The sequence below is a fragment of the Pararge aegeria genome, chromosome 27 (genome assembly GCF_905163445.1).
Source record: "Pararge aegeria chromosome 27, ilParAegt1.1, whole genome shotgun sequence".
Lineage (NCBI taxonomy): Eukaryota > Metazoa > Arthropoda > Insecta > Lepidoptera > Nymphalidae > Pararge > Pararge aegeria.
This window is the reverse complement of record NC_053206.1, coordinates 5,327,432-5,351,564: the sequence shown is the minus strand read 5'-3', so window position 1 is coordinate 5,351,564 and position 24,133 is coordinate 5,327,432. Positions and strand designations below refer to the sequence as shown.

At 38.4% G+C, this 24,133-nt stretch overlaps 1 protein-coding gene across 3 annotated transcripts in view; it reads left to right on the top strand.

Annotated features, from left to right (window-relative positions):
* The window catches only part of LOC120635740 (la-related protein 1), a 108,673-nt gene that overhangs the window by 61,270 nt on the left and 23,270 nt on the right, over positions 1-24,133 (top strand). The window contains exons 2-14 of one of the 3 annotated variants that reach the window (XM_039906872.1): positions 4,953-5,204; positions 8,354-8,470; positions 9,171-9,288; positions 10,327-10,440; positions 11,798-11,967; positions 15,203-15,378; positions 15,918-16,107; positions 17,222-17,494; positions 19,305-19,609; positions 19,785-19,892; positions 20,663-20,760; positions 22,897-22,991; positions 23,738-23,892. In XM_039906872.1, coding sequence (XP_039762806.1) covers positions 5,130-5,204; positions 8,354-8,470; positions 9,171-9,288; positions 10,327-10,440; positions 11,798-11,967; positions 15,203-15,378; positions 15,918-16,107; positions 17,222-17,494; positions 19,305-19,609; positions 19,785-19,892; positions 20,663-20,760; positions 22,897-22,991; positions 23,738-23,892 — 1,994 coding nt within the window. In that variant the 5' untranslated portion in view covers positions 4,953-5,129. The remainder of the gene's footprint in view (positions 1-4,952; positions 5,205-8,353; positions 8,471-9,170; positions 9,289-10,326; positions 10,441-11,797; positions 11,968-15,202; positions 15,379-15,917; positions 16,108-17,221; positions 17,495-19,304; positions 19,610-19,784; positions 19,893-20,662; positions 20,761-22,896; positions 22,992-23,737; positions 23,893-24,133) is intronic. The other 2 variants (XM_039906871.1, XM_039906870.1) reach the window with 2 other exon arrangements.

The window sequence follows — 24,133 nt, the reverse complement described above, 5'->3', positions numbered from 1 at the left end:
ATTTGAATTATGCCAGTGCTGTGAAACGATGGCAATATTAACTGTGACACTTTCTCAGTATTTTTTATTGTACCTTATTGATGTTAAACAAGGGAGATTTGCCAGGGCTTTGTGCTCAAGCTATGACACATGATCTAGTCTAGCTAGCTCTAGCTCTAGCTATTACAGACTTGTGACTGAGAGAAGGTAGAACAATAAATATACTAATAGGAATCAAATTCAACTTGTCAACAAAGTCGGTGCATTTGACCATAAAAGACTGCTGTCACTCTTGTTTGGAGTCATTTTATCGTCTACCGCAGAATAGCTGGCTTAGCTACGCCATCTAGTGTTTAGGTAGTAAATTATTTGTATTTTGGGTTTTTTTTTTTATTAGGACTACCAACAAAATTTCATGTATTATAGTTATGAGTAAAGCTAGCCTTAGGTAACTAATGACACATAATTTCACTTAGTCACAGCATGCACTGGTTAGAATGTACGATAACTCAATTTCATACAAGCATTATTAAAAGATATGTATATATATAATAATAAAATTTCCTTACTTACATTACCAACGTTAATATTTAAGGAACTTAGAAAACATAGTTGGTGTACCTAATCATTAAATTATTTTCTTTGTTTTTCGAGTAAAATTAAAACCTCTCAGTTTGAGATTCTGTCGAATTACCTTTTTTATCATTTTCTAATCGTAATTGACGAGTATATAAAGAAACTTAAGACTAAGCTGAGCGTCTCTCATTCTGAGCTAAGCTTAACAATGTCGTGGAATAAGAGCCAGTAAGTTATCTGATTGGTCCTAAACTAGACCACTAGGGCTACTCGGTTTTTTCGTTATAATGGCGAATGCGTCGCGTCGGTTACGTAGTTCTGAACATTCGGATCGCCGTATCTTGACAGATATATCCATGGGTACAGCCCTACTTATTGCGTTAGGTTTAATCTTTTAACTACTTAGACAGCAAGAGGGGTGTAATAAAGATTGGCCGCATTACCTGACGTAGGAAACTTCTAGAAAGGAAAACTAAACACCTATCATTTATTGGCCTTACTTGGGATTCGAATCCCGGACTTCCTGTCGCCATCTATTTAGGTAGAAAAGATTAATGTAAGGATGACTTTCATTTAGACGACCTCTCTCTGGCGCAGTGGCGAGCTCTGTGAGCTGTGGCTTTATAAATGGGAGGCCCCTATTTCCATCTCCTGCAGAGACAATTTGGAAATTAATAATTTCGGAATATTCTCTCGTCCGGCCAAGTTGGGTGGTTACGAACCCACAAACAAGGAATTGCCGTCAAGCTATTTATTTGAAAAATTCGCCAAATCCATCGCCTATGCAAATGTGTGCGTATAAAAGACACCGTATTTGGCAAATTTTTACTTTCCTTTACGAGCTCTGTCACAAAAAGCTCGGCTACTGCAACTTGGCATCCATGTGCTGCTGATGGCAGTGGCGTTCATAGAGGGTATGCACAGGGTATGCAGATGATATAAAATTAAGAAAATCTCCAGTACGAGTTATAAATAGCTTAAGGGTAGGCTTTTTATAACTCTTACAAAGCCTATCCTTTAGCTTTTTACAACTCGTACTGGAGATATTCACCATTTTGTATCATCTGCATACCCTGTGCATACCCTCTATGCACGCCTCTGGTACCATCAGGCCATAGACAAAAAATGCTGTTACTGTAGACAGTTTATTGAGGAAGGTTTGCGCTTGAAGTGCGAAATAAAACAGGCCTGTAGAGTTGATTGCGAACCGGTAAAATTTCAACGAAATCGAAACCCAATAAAACTTGGGTACCTACCTACCTACATTCCCGTGGAACCGGTAAAGACAAATGTCTTCCTACTACGCCTAAATGTCAACGCATTTACATGATTTTGCGCTCGATATTTTATATGTCACCTGTTTTAATTATTAATAGCGGTCCCGCAGTGGTCGAAATTCGACCACAATTCATTTAAATAAGTTTTAACATTATTAAGGTTCTAAAGTCAAATACTATTGCTTCTACTATCACAGATCAACCGATAGACGTCCACTGCTGGACATAGGTCTTTTGTAGGGAGTTCCAAGTTCCACTGTTCTGAGGCGCTTGGATCCAGCGGCTACCTGCGACGCGCTTAATGTCGTCTGTCCACCTCGTTGGGGGACGACCAACGCTGCGCTTACCAGTGCGGGCTTGCCACTCTAACACCTTGGAACCCCAACGTCCATCGGTTCTCCGAGCTATGTGCCCCGCCCATTGGCACTTCAGTTTCGCGACTCGTTGAGCTACGTCGGTGACTCTAGTTATCCTACGGATCTCCTCATTTCTGATTTGATCACGTAGACATACTCCTGAGCCTTCTTATGAGGCCCATAGTTAGCGACCATGTCTCAGTTCCGTAAGTCATCACTGGCAACACGCACTGTTCGAAGACTTTGGTATTCAGGAACTGAGGGATTTTGGACGAAAAGATGTCACGAAGTTTTCCGAACGCTGCCCATCCGAGATGGATTCGGCGGTTCACCTCTTTCTCGAAATTGGACCTACCTTACTGGATTAGTGTTTCCTACGTAAAATTTCGAGTGCAGAGTTTTCTATCACTGGGTGGAGCAGAACATGAGTGTTACACATAATTTTCGTCTTGCTCATGTGCCTACCTACCTGTTGAGAAACTCTGCTAAGGTTATTGAGCATCGTATTAAGGTCACCCAGAGTATCTGCCATTATGACTACATCGTCAGCAAACCGAAGTTGAGTGATGTACTCGCCGTTGATGTTGATGCCAAGCGTGTTCCAATCCAGTAGCTTAAAGACGTTATCCAACGCAGCGGTAAAAAGCCTCGGGGAGATAGCATCAAGTCAAGACACAGACACTGACTGCAATTAGTCTATTTTCTTTCAAACAAACTATAATCCGAGTAATTATTTAAGAAAAATTGTTTTTTTTTTATTCCACTACAAGTTAGCAATCTCACCTGGTGGTATGTGATGATGCAGTCTAAGATGGTAGCGGGCTATCCTGTTAGGGAGTATTGTTGTCATAACCCTAATCGGTTTCTACGCGACATCGCACCGTTTACGCTGAAATTATATGATTAATTACTAAGGTTTCCCTCATTAGTGAACAAATAGGAGCATTCAGTGGTGAAATTGATTCACGGGTGCAGCTACCGAGCCACATTCAGTGGCGATCTGATTATAATTATCAATTATGAAATCAGCGCTGAGCATTGTTGCTAATGCATTGTTGTTTGACGGCCGATTGGCGCAGTTTGCAGCGATCCTGCTTTCTGAGTCCAAGGCCGTGGGTTCGATTCCCACAACTGGAAAATGTTCGTGTGATGAGCATGAATATTTTTCAGTGTCTGGGTGTTTATATGTATATTCTAAGTATTTATGTATTTTATTTATAAAAATATTCAACAGTCATCTTAGTACCCATAACACAAGCTACGCTTACTTTGGGCCTAGATGGCGACGTGTGTATTGTTGTAATATATAAAAAAAAAAAAAAAAAAAAAAAAATGCACAGCATAAAGCTGAGTTTACGGCCATTTGCCATATTGTTAATATTTATTGATGATTCTTTTAGTTATTAATCTTGTATTAACAATAGTGTATGGCAATAAAGGATTTTTTTTTTATTTTTTTTATTATCATTATTGTTCATACCACTGCACAAATGACAAATGGCATCCATGGAAGTTAGGGGTGCATTGTTTGATTGTTTTAGGTAGAGAATCAATAGCGTTTATTTTTAATTAAACAATATACTATAACTTATTGTACGAATCTCGATATCTAAGGATATTAGTTTTAGTCATCTATCGAATGATGCTATAAGATGTACAGGGTTGGAAGTTTTTACCAACAGCAAGTCCCAAACTTTAAACGTAAATATCACATTAGATAGCTTAGCGGCACGTCTTTGCCGGTAGGGTGGTCTGGTGGTCCAAAGCCTTCCGCCAGACCAGACCAGAGGAAATTCAGAAATTATAAATTCCCTGTCGGGGATCGAACCCAGGACCTCCTACTTAAATTCACAGCGCTCACCGTTGAGCCTGGAAGGTCGACAAAAATGAGTAAATATGCGTGGTATGTCAAATACGTTTTTGGTATAACAAATCTTAATATATATAAATCTCCTGTCATGATGTTTGTCCGCGATGGACTCCTAAACTACTTAACCGATTTTAAATTAAATTGGCACTCCGTGAGCGGTCTGGTCCAACTTAAGAGATAGGATAGCTTAGATATTTAATTAAAGTCGCAATTTTATTTTATTGCAAATTATTTGTCTATAATTAATTGACAGTCACATGTACTCATTTAAGGCTCAGCGACACTGAATACGATAAAAACAAAATCAGACGCAGACGAAGTCGCGGGTAACAGCTCGTATTATTATATTTTGGGTTATGTAATGTAAAAATTTGTATTTAATTGTACTACCTTTTACCTATAAAAACTGGATTTTTAAAACTGGTTTCGACATTGAATATATATTATACAACGTGTAACCAAATTACGAAAAACTATTGAAGGGTGTATAAGTGTATTTCATAAGGAAACACCGTGGAAAAAAAAATCTAAGAAGCATATTTATTTTTCCATACAAACGAATTCAATATATTCTAAGTGTTTACTTATGAAAACCAAGTCAAGTGAGATTCTGTGATTTTTTTTTTAAATGTTTGTCTGTCTTTCTGTATCTTGGCAGTCTTATATTTTTTAAGAGAGTTCATACTTTTCTGGGAGATTTGCAGGGTATACTGGATATAAGTCCAGAACATGAGCGGTCAATTAACCCGGTCAATGCTCATCCAAGGAAACGCCTCTTTAACCGGTTACGATTCTCACCAATTTACAAACTGAATAACAGTTTTTAGTTTTTCCTGAAGACCGTTACTTTTGTCGTATTAATTTATCTCCTTAACTACTGTCTTATTCCATTAGAAAAACCTACCCAAAATGTTGCCATACAGAAACGGAATCCATACGAACTCTTAAGTGTATTGTGAATTAATTGTGACAAAAGTGTTCAGCCATACTTTAAAAAGCGAAGTGTTGCCATATAGTATAAACGATGGCTTTCTAAGTGTCAGTGTTGCTAGTGGAGAAAACCGAGTGATTATGACAGCCGGGGTTGCGACGAGACGCAAAGCGAGGACTCGGAAAAGATGGGCTCGGATCGAGCAGGATGGTCAGGTAAAACTTCAACTGAGATCAAATCAATCTATGCTTTCCTAGTAATTTTTGTAAAACATGCCACCGTTGGTTCGTCGGTTTGTTCTTCTTTCACGCAGCAACGTGGCAACGGATCGACTTATTTTTTTGCACAGCACAACAGACAATCCCGGGAACAGAATATTTTTTTTTCTCACACGGCTTTATCAACTCTCATAGCATTGGCGCACAAGTGAACATAATATCCAAATAATATATTTTATAAATTTAAAATGCATATAAAAATTTTTGGAACCGACAGGATTTGAACCTGCGACTCTCGGGCAATCGCGGCCTGCGCGCTTTAACCAATTAAGCTACGACTCTCCTACTGTCGATGCCGAAATTAGTATATATATGCCTTTCACATCAGTCTTATAGCGACTGTAGCGTCATCTAGTAGGAAACGTTGCAGTTTCGATCTACTTTTTCAAAGGTCCATATTACAATGAGACACGTTTGAAACAAGAGATGACACATTGCTTTTTTATATTTTTATAATTTTTATTAGTGTTTTTTTACCTACACTTGGATTGATAATTATCAATTTTATTAAAAAAAATTATATGCATTTTAAATTTATAAAATTGATAATTCCTCCAAGTGTAGGTAAAAACACTAATAAAAATTATACAAATAATATAAGTGTAATAATAAACGGTGGTAAACTTCTCCTATCCATGTTCCCGTGCTTTAGCATGTGGACACGTTAATTATATCCCCTGTCAGGGAATTTTATCGGGGGATAAAATTTTTGTCTCCTTTCTGCCTGTGCTATAAGTTACTTCTTCCGGAATAATGCATAGTTCCCTTCACTAGTTAAAGATATTTACAGTGCATTATAAAACCAAATCCTATTTGACTAGTTCTAGTTATTCTATAAATGAAAACTTGTTCATTGGTTAACCCTACTTTGATACAGCAACGGGAGCAATGGATAGACGTGATTTTTGCATAGAGATGTTTTAAGTTATACACCCTCTTGTAAAGGGGTAAAGATGGCAAGTCAGTGCCAACAACTCTGTTCCCCTTTACTTACTGTAAATTATTGCGTCATTCGGTGAACCGGTTAATTCCTATTCATTGCGCTTCATTTAACCGGTTAAATAATGGCCGAAACCGGTTCGTAATTTTCCAATTAACGCTAAGCACGCATTAGATATCGCAGACTTTAGTATTTCTGGACTACTGTTAATTGAGCTTCATTTAACCGGTTAAATGATGCCGATAATAACCGAAACCAGTCCGTAATTTTCCAAGTTAAAGTTAAGCACGCATTAGATATCTCAGCCTTTAGTATTTCTCTCTTTGACGGCCGATTGGCGCAGTGGGCAGCGACCTTGCTTTCTGTGTCCAAGGCCGTGGGTTCGATTCCCACAACTGGACAATATTTGTGTGATGAACATGTTTTCAGTGTATGGGTGTTTATCTATATATTATAAGTGTTTATGTATATTATTCATAAAAAATATTCATTAGGTGTCTTAGTACCCATAACACAAGCTACTCTTACTTTGGGACTAGATGGCGATGTGTGTATTGTCGTAGTATATTTATTTATTTCTGGACTACTATTTATTGAGCTTTATTTAACCGGTTAAATGATGGCGATAATGACCGAAACCGGTTCGTAATTTTCCAAGTTAAGGCTAAGCACGCATTCGATATTAGTATATAATAGTTATATAAATACTAACTACGGCTTATTTCTTATCCATTTCATACAAAGTTGTTGCCCTACATCTATTCTCTGGACTCTCTTCAATTGCATTGTTTCGATCATTTTCAATGGCTGTTTATAATTTCAATATATCTATTGAATTGTGACACACTTAGTTTAAATAATGGTGATGCCGATCGCATACTACAGCCATTATAGAAGGCCATTGGTAATTTCCATAGGAAAAAAAAACTTTTTTTTTTATTTATTCATTTTTATCAATGAACAAAGCGGTGATAGCGTGTAGGAGCTCGACTTACTTTTGGGGGGCCGAGTTCGAATTCCAAAACGCATCTCGAACTTTTCTAAGTTATGTGCGTTTTAATTAATTAAAATATCACTTGCTTCAACGTTGAAGGAAAATATCTTGAGGAAACCCGCACGCCTGAGAGTTCTACATAATGTTCTCGAAGGAGTCTACCAATCCCGCATTTGGCCAGCGTGGTGGACTTCTCATTGTAAGAGGAGACCCGTGCCCAGTAGTGGGCCTGTAATGGGTTGGACAACCTAATCGGCTGAACGTAGAGATGAGAAATTTCAAGAGAATATTTTTGAGCTAACTTGCGTTAAAGTGGGGGAGAACGTGTGTACGAACATGTGTAATTTTACCTTTATTTTTTTATTTAAAGTTATATCCATGAAACTTTGGTATTTAGGTTTTTGGTTACAAAAAAAACCAAATACTTGCTTCACAGTTTTTTGAAAAAAAAACCACCCCCAAACAATTGGTAAAGTCTTTAATTATTCAAGATATTTCTGAAGATATATCCACGAAAATCGATATTTTCGCTTGCTTCCTATCTCGGGATATCTTGATTCTACGCAACAAAGCTGCTGGCATCCGATAGTCGTCATTATTTATTTATTTATTTATAAAAAATATGTATAATGTTATATTTATTTATAAAAATAATAATATAATGTTAATATGAATTAAGCTATTATAACGTATCGATAAGTAATATTAAATTAAATATTCTTCCCATAATTCGATGATTTCGTTGGAGGAATACGTCCTGAAAATCAAGGTAGTCGAAATATAGACATGGCGGCGGTACTAACCCGGACGAGCTCTGTCACAAAAGCTTAAAGTGCTGACGTGATATTCCAAAATTAAAAATTCAAATTCAAAATCAAAATTCATTTATTTCAAGTAGGCCTAACTAACAAGTACTTTTGAAACGTCAAGTCAGTCTGTTTGTAGTGACTCTACCACCGGTTCGGAAGGCAGATTCCACTGAGAAGAGCCGTCAAGAAAGCTTCCAAGCAGCCTTGTCGTTAAGGAATTCATCAAACGTGTAGTAACCACGATTTCTTAAATGTGTTTTAATATATTGTTTAAACTTAAGTAAAGGTAGATCTAATATTACGTTCGGTATCATGTTATAAAAGCATTTTCCATTGTCCACAGGGTTCAGATTTCACGGACACTGGGGACTGGCCCACGCTTGGCGCCGCGGTCGCCGGGGCGAGGTGTCACTCAACGCCGCCTCCACACGACGATCCCACCCATCATAACGGCAATGCTGTAAGTAGAATCTATACAATTGTTAAAGATTTTAAACTAAGACTTTCGTGGTTAATCAACATTTCTTAAATATATTTCAACGGGTACATATCAAGATAATGTTTTTGGATTTGTCGATATTTCAACCCAAGTTGCATGGATCGTGGTCACGACGGGACTGCGTAGGTGCGAGTTGTCAAGTTGGATGTCGCGGGCAGAATCTGACTACCCGCTTTCGTTTTCTTCGTTTTCTTTTTGTCGGTATTTCACGTAATGATCGACATACAACACTGACAACGTCACTTTTGAATTGAGAAGCTGTACGATGCTTTCTTGTCTTGCATAATTGTACCACTGGATAATACAGTTCAACGGGTACATATCGCGATAATGTTTTTGGAATTGTCGATATTTCGACCCAGTTGCATGGATCGTGGTCACGACGGGACTGCGTAGGTACGAGATGTCAAGTTGGATGTCGCGGGCAGAATCTGACTACCCGCTTGCGCTTTCGTGTTTTTTTGTTGGTATTTCACGAAATGTTCGACATACAACACTGACAACGTCACTTTTGAATTGAGAAGCTGTACGATGGTTTCTTGTCTTGCATAATTGTACCACTGGATAATACAGTTCAACGGGTACATATCGCGATAATGTTTTTGGATTTGTGTAGTATTTTGGAAACTTTCACTTAAAAAAAAAAAACTTAATTTTCCAGGACCAAGAGCGGCAACCGCTTGAGGAGCAGCCTCCGAGGGTGGAGAAGGTGGAGGTGATGCAAAATCATCAGATCCACAATGACAAGCACGCCCTCTACGACAAGAACAAAATGGCAGGTGAGAAAGAAAGACAATTTATTTTTGTTTAATGTTACATAAGATACCCGTCATATAAAATTCATGCGCTCGCAAAAGTAGAGTTGTTTTCGAGTAAGCTAACACTGTAATTGTAGAGTAAAATGAAACTTAGCTACCCTGTAATAACGCTTAAATTCCTACATTTTTTGTGCACCCTGGAAGCCGATTAGGGGTATGAGTTTAATATTATTGCGATACCCCTATCAGGTCAGCTCGAGCAGATATCAGTTGTTACTTGTAGAGACATTTTACGAGGTTGTTATCACACGTTTGTTTGTTGTATATATTTCCCGTAATTCAGGCCTGTTCTCTTACCAATAGAGATTTTGGGTTACGCAATACGGGTACATAAAGTTCTTTTATAACTTATAAAAATTGGGGTGTAATTTTGGCTCCGTTTTTATTATAAAAGAAGACATTATTTCCAAAGCGCAACTTCGATGCCTCAATAATTCAAGGTCTAAACGTAATGGTAGAAGCACATTGGCTACACTCCAACCGAACATTGACTTGAAATAATACAGAAAGTTTATTTAGTCAACACTGTTAGTGAAATATCCACTCTAACACCTCTACGGTAAGTTGCAGTTTGCTCGCAGTGGTGCTGCACCGTTTGCGTTATATTTACCTAGACTACAATATTGCGGGCTAAATTCAACCTAAATACCATACCGGAAGGTCGATAATTCACTAAACCAAACTGGACTAAGGACTCGCTTACAAAGCACGAGTTAATGATGAAGGCTGTCTTTCGTCAGTCGCTGCTGTCACCATTAATCGAATTTTGACTTGTGAAAAAGCTCTGTGGTTTAAAAGTGGAAGGTCCCAAGTTCAATCCTCGGCAGAGGCAATTGGGGATTTGGTGTTTTTTTTCTGGTCTGGTCTTGCGGGAGCCATCTCCGAAAGATCCGTTTGCAAAATTAAAAAAAAAAGTATTGAGACGGGCTCCATGGACTTGTGTATAGGATCATGGAGTAGCTTAAGAATCATAGAGTTATTCTATGGTATTCCTTACAGCTGGCAAAGGTGGCAACAAATCGGGCAAACACAAGTGGGTGCCTCTCGACATAGACGTCAAAGCCGCCCGACCTCCCAAGCATGGACCGCAGCATCCACCAAGACAGGATCACGGTAAGATACACACTCACGCACACCCCCACACGCAGTCACGAATACGCAGTGCCGTGCACTTCGTACATACATAAAAACACAGCATAGCCTACAATTTTAATATAGTTTATTAAATTTTATATTATCTTCTTGCATTATAGCTTTAAAACTGTTTGTTTTGGCAACTGTAATGTCTAAACGGGGTGTGTTGCTAAGTAAATGAATAACACCTGTAAGTATTGGATAGAAGCAGGCGTTACTTTACGGAAATCCATAATATATTATGAAAATTAAGCTTAATTTGCTATACTCCGCGAACAGGAGAATCTGTATGGTGTAATTTATAATTACTTCAATCCGTATACTCCACACAAAACAGATCCTCGGCAATGTACTTTACCTTTACAATGACTAAGTCATTGTAAGGGTAAGTTATAGATGCATTTTAGGGTATGCATTGCTTCCGTGCGTGTATGAAGTGCACGCCACTGGTCGGTTAGCACTGGTATCCCGTAATTTAGGCCTCTTTTCTCTTTCTCATAGAGAACTAGAGTTACGCAATGCGGGTAAATTATTTCTTTCCTACAGAAGCTTTCTTAAGGACATGTGTATAGTGTTTTTGTGCTTCTTTGGAAATACATATTATTTTTGTTTTTGCAATGACATTATAATGTTGCAGTGTACGGGCTCTAATAATTATTAATAATAACAGGTCTCTGAGGCACGTGCTCTCTGAGGCACGGTGGTTAAATTAGCTATAGTACAATGTCTAGCTTTATAAACAACCTAGCAAATGCCCGCGTGGAGTAAGGTTTTATATTTATTCCCGCGGGAACTCTCTTATTTCCCGGGTTAAAAGGTAGCCTATGTTCTTTTCAATGTGAAGGCCTACATGCATGCTTGATATAGTAACAGACATCCACACTTTCACATTTATAATATTAGTAGGATGTTAATTCAGGAGATACTGTAAGCCGCGGCTTTCACTGATAATAATTTAGATACACAATGCTTTAAAAATATCCGACCTTATAATTGAACTATAAACAACATATAACATGTTATCCACCATAAACTCACTAACTATTAATTTTGACGACCTCCCTGGCGCAACGGTGAGAACTGTGAATTTAAGCAGGAGCTTTCGGGTTCGATTCCGAGCATTTCCAGGTCTGGTCTTGTTGGAGGCTTTGGCCGTGGCTAGTTACCACCCTACCGACAAAGACGTGCCGCTAAGCGATTTAGTGTTCCGGTGCGGTGTCGCGTAGGAACCGCCATGAGAAGAGCCCCAGGGCTCGACGACATCGGGGGGGTAAATAAGTTATTCAAAAACTCGCCTTTTAAAGCATCTAACTATTTCGAATGGCCCCATTTCCAGACACAGTGTCCCTGAACGGGGAGGACTACCGCGGGAGGGGAGGCGCGCGCGGGAGGGGCGCGGTGCGGGCGCGGGGTGCACGTCGCACCACCACCCGGGCTGCCTCCCTGCACCCACACCCGCACCCCCTGTATCACCACCCGGAGCTCGCACACCACGACATGCCGCAGGTACGATTCGTTCCAAAACCACCCCATTAAATAAACTTACTATAATGTTGTATTTAATCGTTGTTTTGAAAGATGCTGTCAATTTAAATAACCTTTAAGTAATCCTTGTACTGGTACTAAGAGTTTCTTGTGAAGCGCAATGCATCGCGGTAGGTCAGAGTTCATTGTGCAGATGGTAGTGGAAAAAATTAAGGGAATTTTCATTTTTCGTTGGTTCTTGTTGGTGGTCATGCTCGCCTGCATATCACGGGGGCCAGGGTTCGATTCCCGGGTCGGGCCAATGAATAGTATTGGGTTTACTTTTACTAAGAATTACTCGCAAAGCGAATTGCGACACACGGTTGGTCAGAGTACATTGTGTTGATCAGAACTTCCCAATCTGGGCGCTGTAGACAATACAGAAGTGCACCGCGGTGCGCACCTTTTGTTTGTGTGTGTTTGTTTAGTTGAGATGCGTCAAAACACTTCGTAAGAATTCCGACGTTACGCCACGTTTATTATTACCAGCGAATATAGGTATGGCATAAAATTTCTAATTTACCGCAGTTATCATCTGAGTAAGAGAGAGGTATTAGTTAAGACACGTTTCTATAGACTACGATGTCAATGTGTGCAAGTGAGACGGAATGATAAAATTACTGACTGGGACAGACGGCCTTATGTCCTTTGCACACCATATAGTCTCTCTATATCTCTCTCTTGATTTTGACCGAAGTTTAAATAGAGAATTATCAGTGAGTGCGAGTGAGGCAGAATGATAATATGACTGGGACAGAAGGCTTGTGACAAACTTTGCTAACAACTCAACATATTGCCTCAACACCGACTAGGTTAAAAATAATTTCGGAATTTGTTTTTTTTGCTGTCAAAATTTCGTATTGATTTTGAATAAAATCTATCTAAGCTTCCAATTTAAAATCACTAGGTGCCAAAAAAATAAAGTACATTCGTTACTTTAGCGATGGTGACCTGATTCGCTGAAAGAGAAACGAGCGAGCGAGCGGTAACCTTAATGGTTTAGGAGCAGCTACATTTTATGAATGTTTTTTTTTGTTGCTTTTTTGTGTCTTCTTTTTAAAACGGGCCACTCACATTGGCTGACTGAGTGCTATGTCCGAGGTATGGCAACTTTTCTCGGAAGGGTTCGTCCATGCCTGAACGCGATCCTGTTTCCCCCCCTTTTTTTGGCGTATCATCTTTGGGTTGCCACTATTTTGAGTATCATATTAATATCAAATTCCTTTTCTTGCTTATTATTAATCTCCTATGCAGGAATGGTTTATATGCTTTTAAAAAAATGCTGGTTCTAACTGGGGCTTCTTTCATTTTATACCATTGTCATATCAAATCAGCTTTTCCATACGCTGCTTATTTTTTTATGTTATTTCATATCTTAACATATCTTCGTTTATGTACAGTCGCTATAAGACTGATGTAAAAGGTCAAACATCCATCCAAACTCGCGCATTTACATTTTCGGCATAGGTACATAGATGGTCCTTCAAATTACTGAGACTGAAACAGCCCCCCCCCCCCCTTCCACCAACTATCCAGGGTGCCACCTAAACATATACCAAAAAATTCATTAAAATCGGTCTAGCCGTTTAGGAGGAGTTCAGTGACATACACACGCACACAAGAAATATATATATATATATATATATTTAAATTAAAAATGCTAAATATCTCTCGGCTTGTAGTAGTTTAAATTAAAACTCTTACCTTTTTATTTTACTCAATAGTTGTGAAATATTCAATATTTAACGTAGGATACTCTACTTGTAACTACTCTGTAATGTGACTCGCACGCTTGCAGCGGTTTGGCAACGTGGACTGTTACGCTGTATCACATGTATTACACAGTGTAAAGACACTACAGAAATAACATGTTTTTTTTCGTACGGAATTAATTACCAATGAATTTGGTGTTTTGGTGTTTTGGTGGTGGTTCTGTTGGTACCACCATAGCGAAACCGGGTGGTTCAACTTGTAATACATTCATATTATCATATAATATAATTTATAAGTATGTCAAGGATTTGAATCGTAAGATATGCTTTAACTTCGAAAATATGTTTTTTTGAATCGAACCAGGTACCTTCCACTTAAAACCACTCTTTACCGCTGGACCAGGAAGGTCATCATATTACCTACTGGTCAACGTTCTTAGTACAGTGTAGTGTTTTTAATACTTTGTTACATTTTTTACGACATTTGAAACTTCTGAATTTTCTTCGGTCTGATCTGGTGGAAGGCTGTTGGACGGTAACTAGTATCACCGTACGGACAAAGACGTGCCGCCAGGTCACTTAGCGTTCCGGTACGATGTTTTGCTAATTTGAAATTGGGACAAAGGCATATCTATCGATATAAATCATTGCGTGTAACAAACATTGGTGTTGCGTATCATTGTATCATGAGTATCCGATTTTGTATGGAGGTTGTGTTCGTATATAATATAGGTAACGAAATGGTTGTTAAATTTTTGTTTTCAAACCGTTAATTTACAACGTAAATGAAAACCGGCATTAAAGAAACATTATGTACTGTTTTGAAGACTTATCTGTGAAACCGAAAACCTAATAGTTTTTGAGTAAACCACTGCCGTAGTTTTTACTGAAAGAAATGAGATACAGCAATTAGATGCAAAATTAAAATCATGTGACTCCTGTCACTATATTAGGTACGCGTCGTGTAGCGTAAGTACTATGCCCGTGTCGGTCTTTTATCTTCAATAGGGGGTTGTCAGGAGTAAACAATTAAAATGTTTTGAATAAGTTTGTATGGTCAAATAAATTTGCTTCTTTTGATTTAATATTGTTACTGGGTGATTCCTTATGAAATATATTTATGCACCCTTACAATATTTCGTGATTCGATTACACGTTGCTGTTGCCCGCGTCATTGTTTCGTGTTTTTTTTTACAAATCCCGTGAGAACCGTTTATTGGAACAACTATTCAAACTAGCATATATTACTCTCTGTCCTGTCAACCAACTGTATGCCAAAGATCAAGTTGATTGGTTGCTAAGTTAAGGCGTGAAGTAAGAACAAACAAACAAATTAATAATATTAGAATTGATTAACTATGTACTAGCAAATTGACGACCATTTTCGCTAATTATACAGAAAATAATGCTGGTAGAATTTTACTTAATGTGAAATATTGCCTAAACACAACCGAATTACATTATCGGAGGTAGCCAAAAACCCTTTACCCCCCTCCCTCCCCTAGCTGCGTGTGGCTCAGCCGGCGCTGCCGCAGGTGGTACTCCGTTACGGGCTGGGAGCGCTGCCCCTCGCGCCGCCGCTTGCGCAGGCCTTCTACTACGGCGCCGCGGCTGCCACCGGAGCACCCTACGGCGTGGGGCTCGACCAAGCTACATTGAAGGATCTCATCAAGAAGCAGATGTGAGTATTGTCTTTATTTATTATGCAACGTGTAAATAAGAACCGAAATAATACTTCACAGAGGCTTTAAAAGTACATTATGTAATATCCCTGAGACTTATCTGTGAAATTGAAAACCTAATAGTTTTTGAATAATCCACTCCCATAGTTTTACTCCAAGATATCAGATACAGCCCTAACGTCACATGCAAAATTAAAATCATGTGACTCCTCCTTTTATTAGGTACTATGCGCGTGTCGGTATTTTTCTTCAATAGGGTTGTCACATTTTTTCAATTCGTTTGTATGAAAAAATAAATATTTTTCTTTTGATTTAATATTTTCACACGGTGATTCCTTATGAAATATACTTATGCATCCTTCAATATTATTTCGTAATTCTGCTACACGTTGTATATATGATAATATATAAATCATTTGATAAAAGCAATATGTTAGCTATTCTTTGTTACTGTCATCATGCCTATTTCATGACAGCTGGCTGGCCCCAGTGAGCCTTGTCATTACAGTAATAAAAAATATATTTTGTCCGTCCGCAGCGAGTACTACTTCAGCCCGGACAACCTGGCGCGCGACTTCTTCCTGCGCCGCAAGATGTCCGCCGACGGCACCATACCCGTGACGCTGATCGCGTCGTTCCACCGCGTGCGCGCGCTCACGCCGGACGTGCAACTGGTGCTAGACGCCATCCGGGACTCGGACCGCCTGCAGCTCATCAGCGGCTTCAAGGTGAGGTCAGGGTGACACAAACCGTGCCCATAGAAATCTTACTAACGGTACTCTAGAAAAGACTATACTGTGTCTATAGAAATCTTAAAAATTAGACACTAGAAATGCCCTTTTTGACAAGTGCTGTAGACGATGCCAATAGAAATCATAATAACTAGATACTAGAAATGCCCTTTTTGACTAGTGCTGTAGACCGTGCCAATAGAAATTTTAATAACTAGATACTAGAAATACCCTTTTTGACAAGTGCTGTAGACAATATTGTGGACAATAGAAATCTTAATAACTAGATAATGGAAATGCCCATTTTGACTAGTGCTGTAGACCGTATCAATAGACATCTTAATAACTAGATACTAGAAATGCCCTTTTTGACAAGTGCTGTAGACCGTGCCAATAGAAATTTTAATAACTAGATACTAGAAATGCCCTTTTTGACCGGTGCTGTAGACCGTGAGAATAGAAATCTTAATAACTAGATACTGGAAATGCCCATTTTGACTAGTGCTGTATACAGTATCAATAGACATCTTAATAACTAGATACTGGAAATGCCCTTTTTGACAAGTGTTGTAGACCGTGTCAATAGAAATCCTAATAACTAGATACTGGAAATGCCCTTTTTGACAAGTGCTGTAGACCGTGTCAATAGAAATCCTAATAACTAGATACTGGAAATGCCCTTTTTGACAAGTGCTGTAGACCATGCCAATAGAAATCTTAATAACAAGAGGCTAGAAATTACCTTTTTTAAAAGTGCTCTAGACAGTGCTCATATAAATCTAATAACTAGACTCTAGAAATGCCCTTTTTTACAAGTTATGTAGACTATGCCCATATAAATCTTAATAAATGGTCACTATAAATTACAAATGCTGTAGACTACGCCAGTAGAAATCTTTGAAAGAATACTTATTTTGTGAAATGTAATATTTAAAAAATTAAACAAAATCTTCGGATTACATCCGCACCAGCAATATTTTTAATACAATCTAATACCCCATTCAGACAAAGCTAAACAAACGTTGAATAAAGAATAAGCTAAAAGAACATCGCCCTAAGATTAAAAATAGAGAATATAAAATTAGAGAATGCTAACGTAATTCTATTCCAGGTCCGTACAGCCTTCGAACCGACGAAATGGCCGATACTGGACATAAGCAACACAGAAAACCCGGGAATCAACTCCCACGAACCCGGACCGGACAGAAAACCGGACCAGAACACAAACAGGAACCCAGACGCGAAACCGGCTGAAGAGAAAAACGATGAGAAAGTGGGAGACGGTGGGACAGAGAAGGAACAGGAGAGGATAGAAGAGAGTATAGATAAAGAAGTGAGTGAAGAGAAGAAAGTGGTCGAGCAGGAGAACAGTTTGGAAAATGAGGTAAGTTCTGTTTGTTGGGAATTTTAAGATTTAACTTATTAATGGGCATATTTTCTTACCTCTCGCTCCTTTGATTTTCAGGCTTTTATTCAGCAATGGGATGTTAGTCTGATAGTGATGAAATCCCATAGAATCCTTTATCAAATTTTGGGTCAGTTTTCGGCTTCTATTCTAGGATACCGAGATCTATACGATTCAATTCAATTCAATTTTATTTATTTGCTGATATAGATAGAAATAAAAACTATGCAGATCTTAACTGTACCACGCCAAATTGGCATGCAAATTGTCGTCAGGGTAGTATTTAAAATTTTAATTGATGTTACTACTGGGTACAATTAAGTTATTGGCAATTACATTGTTTATAATAATACAATCCTAGAGCGGGCAGTTACCTTGGCCAACAAATTAGTTTGGCCATCCAAAGGGGCAATGCTGCCAGAATCTTAGGAACTGTGCCTCGCTGCGATGGTTTCGAGGACGTTTTAGATTTTATTTAGTTTTAAATAGGTAATTTTAGGTTATATTTATAAAAAAATTATTTTATTTGAATTTGAATAAAGTCATACATTTAATAAAATAATAAATTACAATTACTATTTTTTAAATTATCCTCTTAACTTTCCAGAGTTGTGCCTTTCAAGCAAATATTATCACCGACTTACTACAGGGCACGGATCTCCTACCACAATAGAGTTAGGTTAGGGTCACGCTGGCCCAGTGCGTATTTGTGGACTTCACACAGTTTTGAGAACATTACGGTGAACTCTCAGGCATGCACGTATCACAACGATGTTGCAAACGACGAAGCAAGTGATATTTTAAATACTTAAAACACACTAAGAAAAGTTAGAGGTGCGTGCAGGGATTCGAACTCCGAAAGTGAAATTTTGGGGGACGTAAAAATACTATAAATATACTAAGAAAATACACACATCGCCATCTAGCCCCGAAGTAAACGTAGCTTGTTATAGGTACTAGAGATGACTGATTAATATTTTTATGAATAATATAATATAAATACTTCTAATATACAGATTAACACCCATACACTGAAAAGTACTAATTTTCATAATGGACTGTAACAATATTAATATTAGGAGCAAAAATAAACTCGTTGTGCAGTTTACTAGGCTACACAAAATTGCAAATTCATTCAAGGGCAATTGTATTATTTTATAACAAATTACCAAATGAAATCTTTGAGATGTCTCTCAATAAGTTCAAAGTTTATATAAAACGTAAGCTTGCAGAAAAATCCTATTATAATATTAAGGATTACTTGAACGATAAAATAGCTTGGGTGTGAATTGCTCTAGCTTCATAGCTTAATATAAATAAACTGTGAGATGGTGATAACAAAAAAAAAAAAAAAATTACCCGGCTAAGTTTGTTGTGGCCTCTTCTTAGACCAGGGCGCGTTTGGAACCCTCGTAGCTTTAGGTTAAAGTTGGCGTACGAAGTTATCACCATCCCCTTACAATTATGTAAACATATATGTATGAACGCTTCATAAGTGCCTGTGATAGGCCTACATGAATAAAGTAATTTTGAATTTTAATTTGACTCAGAAAGCAGGGTCGTTGCCCATTGCGCCAATATGGCTTTAAACCTGCATGCCTGAGTGTACTCGATAATGTTCTCTAGGTTGTATGAAGTCCACGCTAGGCAAATGCAGATCGGTTGATGCCTGCGTGCGTGGTAGACTGCGACCTTAACCCTTATCATTCTGTGAGGAGACCCGTCCCCTGCATTAGGTGGATAATAGCTTGATGATAAACAATTAGTTATAACGTTTTTAAATTAACAGGTCAAACCAATCCCAGAAGCGAAATCGAAATCAATACAAGAAACAGAAGTTAAAACAGAGGAGCAACCCAAAGTGGAAGACACAAAAGCCATCGATGAGGCTCCTCCACAGATGCCTCAAGAAGTAAAATTGGCAGCAGAGGTTGACGCTCCTACGAATGTCAAAGAAGAAGAGAAAAAAGCAGAAAACGAGAGTGCGGAAGTTCGTGATGTGGTGGAGAGAACGGAAGAAGTTGAGAAGGTGCAAGAATCGAGTGAGGATCCACCGCTACAGCCAGATGTTACGGACAGACCTGGAGAAAAACGGTTAGTTTTATGCTTTAATAGTGGTCCGCGTACAGCTTCTTATAAGTTACCCATCCAAACTTTATTTCGTTGTCTTACACATTGTATCCCGGCCTCTGGCGGGAAAGGGTTTCACAAAAACAAACCACACGTTTACTGGTGTTCTCTTGGGATTTATATTAACATTTTCTTTCAGCCGTAAGAAGCAGATGGTTGGCATATTCCCCCTAGCAACGATGGGGGGTCCATTGGTGGCGCCAGTGTCAAGTCTTCTAAGGGCGGTACCACCACCACCTCTGCCCAGGTAAGTCAAATAAAAAAGCAAAAAAAAAAATATTTATGAAAATTTAGCCTTATTTACTATACTCCGCGAATAGCAGGAGAATCTTAACTCGACTTATTCAACTAACAAATTTTAGTATTACATTGTGTAAATGAATACCTACTGTCTGTACTGTCTCTGTGACTAATCTGTGAAACCGAAAACCGAAAGGTTTTTGAGTATATCACTGCCATAGTTTTTACCGAAAGAAATTAGACACAGCCCTAACATAACATGCAAAAGTAAAATCAAGTGACTCCTGCCACTTTATTCGGTACGCGACGCGTGGCGTAGGTGCTATGCACGTGTCGGTCTTTTATATTCCATAGGGTTGTCAAAAGTAAACACTTGAATTTCCTTTGTATGGAAAAATAAATATGCTGCTTTTGATTTAATATTTTTCAACGATCGAAATATCGACAAATCCAAAATATTATCTTGGTGTGTACCAGTTGAACTATATTTAAGAAATGTTGATTAACCACTAAATTCTTAGTTTAACTGAAATATACTTATGTAACAGTATTTCGTAATGTTTTGTTATCTTGGGGTTTTTTTTTTCGTATTTTTTTTCCTTGAGAAGGGTCTAGGCCGTAGCTGGTGTATTTTGGAACTCCCTACAAAAGACCTACGTCCAGCAGTATACGTCTATCCGTTGAAGTGATGATAAAGATGACGACGATAATGATCTCTCTTATGTGGTCTCTTTTATATAAAGCAACATAAATAATTATATAAATACTTCATTTCAGAATGTTTCGTACCGGACGCGGAGGCGCGTCGCCACTGATGCCGCACGACCACCTCAATCCCGACGTACCGGAATTCGTACCCCAGGCGAGGAGAATTGGTATGTACCACCTATAGAGTTCTTGTACATGGTGTATGTCGGTGTACCTGTAGCATGCGAGAAAGATCACCATCACCACGAGAAAAATTTTGCACCACCTGCAGTTAGTTCTCCTCTTTTTTTTCCTAATTCCAAGGTTGCCTGGCAGAGATCGCTACTAAGCGAGAAGGCCGCCTTTTTTGTATTCTACTTCTGTTTCTTTTTTTCTTATATAATTCTTAATGTGGTGTACAAATAAAGAGTTATAATAATAATAATAAAAATATCTCTGAACATTGTCTCGTATATCTCTTATTGTAGTATTATTACGGCAGGGGGCACTTTGGGAATTTATAATTTCCGAATTTTACTCGGTCTGGTTTGGTGGGAGGGAGAGGCCGTGGCTAGTTCCCGACAAAGTCGTGCCGCCTAGCGATTTAGCGTTTCGGCACGATTTTGTGTAGAAACCGACCAGGAGTATTGGTTTAATATAACTGCCATACCAAATAGGCTAGCTCTTTACCGTCATAGGCTGCATCATGAATTACCAACAGGTGTGATTGCAGACAACTTGTAGAAGAATACAAAGAAATCTATAGAAACAATATGATTAACTGGCAGTGATAATTGTCCCTTGGCGTGCATACTAGTAAAAAAACTTATTGATAGGCAGTGCTTTTATGCATGTATGTAGTGCACACCACTGTGTATCCTTACCACAAAGTTTGCACTAACTTCCTCATAATTAAGGTAGAAATTAAGATACAGCTTTATTTGTTATAATCCGCGAAAACCACTTTGTTTTCGGTATTACGGTGTCCTTCAAGGTAGTATTTTAGGACTTATATTTTTGTTAATATATGTTATTGACAATAGTAAACGAATAGGCAAATTGAATGAAGATTAGTGGGCGTTATTATTTGTACCCAGCGCGCTAGTGACCGCGTGAGAAACGCGCAAGCTGCAGTGCGATGGGCATAGCAAAGCGTCGTCACCGAACCGACTGCGCATTTTCGCTGATCGGATCATAAACGACGAAACATTGGCATTTTTTTGACGCAAATTTCAGTATATATCTTTGACGACCTCCCTTGGGCAGGCTGAGCGCTGTGATTTTGAGTTTTTAATAATCGATACGCTACCTTTAATTATAAGATGTTGACTTTACAATGAATAATTGTTAAGTAAGTAAGTTTGTTCATTGTAAAGTCAACATCTCCTGAGGATGCTCCGGTTTCGGAGCGAAACATGCGTAGAGGGTACATTGCCGAGGATCTGTTTGGTGTGGAGTATACAGATTGAAGTAATTATAAATTACACCACACAGATTCTCCTGCTTTTCACGGAGTATAGCAAATTAAGCTTAATTTTCATAATATAGTATGGATTTCCGCAATGCTTATATTCAGATAATGTTGTCGAGGTGTCATTCCGAATTGTTTGAGCCATCGCTCATATTTTGAGGAGGTTGATCAAGAAATAAACTATAAAAAAACATAACATATTAAACATAATAACATTAACATTAATTGCATTTTGACGGCCGATTGGCGCAGTGGGCAGCGGCCCTGCTTTCTGAGTCCAAGGCCGTGAGTTCGATTCCCACAACTGGAAAATGCTTGTGTGATGAACATGAATGTTTTTTTAGTGTCTGGGTGATTATATGTATATTGTAAGTATTTATGTATATTATTCATAAAAATATTCATCAGTCATCTTAGTACCCATAACACAAGCTACGCTTACTTTGAGACTAGATGGCAATGTGTGTATTGTCGTAGTATATTTATTTATTTTATTATATTTTATTTATTAAATGATGTAGAAAAAAAATTTTGTCCACTTACTAAAGTATAGTTTATTCCTCTACAAGTTAGCCCTCGACTGCATTCTCACCTGGTGGTAAGTGATGATGCAGTCTAAGATGGCAGCGGGCTAACCTGTTAGGGAGTATGGTAGTCATACCACTAATCGGTTTCTACTCGACATCGCACCGGAACACTAAATTGCTTAGCGGCATATCTTTGTCGGTAGGGTGGTAGCTAGCCACGGCCAAAGCCTCCCACCAGAGTTGAATATACTTCAAATAGATGTCCTTATCAATAAGGTGAAAAGAATTCCTTTGAGTCATTTACATTAAATATTTTTTTGTTACAGAGGAACCAAATGTTGGCAAAACTGGTCGACGTGAAGACGGTCGGTCGAATAGAAGTCCCACATTAGACAAGGGCGATCCAGATGTATGGACAGAGGTAATTATAAATAATTATTATATATATTTTCTCTATTCCACCACAAGTTAGCACTTGACTATTTTGTTTATTTTCTTATACAGTCTATTTATCGGCGTAAAGGTAGGACAGACAAACACTTTCGCATTTATTATATAAGTAAGAATTTTGTTTCAAGGTTACTGGTCCGCCTGGTGCTCTTTTAACTTTTAGCACCAATAAATAATCGTTGTTATTATGTTATTTTCTAATCCGGCCAATACACAGTGATACTAGCGAACAATAACACTTAATATTAGTATTAGTTATTTTGTTCAAGGTTAATGGCACCTGCCTGGTGCTCTTTTAACATACAAACAATTTTGCATTTATTATATAAGTAAGGATTTTTGTTTCAAGGTTTTGGTGCGTCCGCCTGGTGCTCTTTTAACGTTTAGCACCAATAAATAATTGGTGCTATTTTGTTTATTTTCTTATACATTATGTAGTGTATTTTTGTAGTTAATATGTAAATGTAGTATGTATGTTCATGTAAGTTTATTTTATTTTTTTGTAACATCCTTTATGCACCATCCAATTTCCACTTTTTTATCGGCTTCGTACGCTCAGGTTTCCTTAAAAAAAAACACTTTTAGTGATAAGGCCGCCTTTACACCCTAGCACTGAGTACTATTACTGTTTTCCTTGTATTTTTCCTATTGTGTTGTGTTGCAATAAAGTTTTTCTATTCTATTCTATTCTATTTATGATATTAATCTCATTCCCAGGTGAAACGTCGCACTAAAGCGGGCTCCCGGGAACGCGGTGTCCCCGTCCAGAACCCCAGGGATGAAGTGGAAGAGCCCCGGGAGGAGTTGCACTTTCAGTTAGACGAGGAGTTGGAACTGCCACCTCCGAGGAATAACACATTCACTGATGCATGGTGGGTGGAACACAACTAACTAAAAACAAAAAAAAAAATATGTGGGTATGCTTTTGTATCACTAGCCAGTAGTTTTTGACGACCTCCTTAGCGCAACGGTGAGCGCTTCTAATTGAAATAGGGGTCCCGGGATCGAATCCCGGCAGGGACGACTTGGGAATCGTCTATTTTCCAAATTTTGGCGGCTTTGACCGTGGCTAGTTACCAACCCTTTTTTTTTTTTTTTTTTTTAATACGTGGG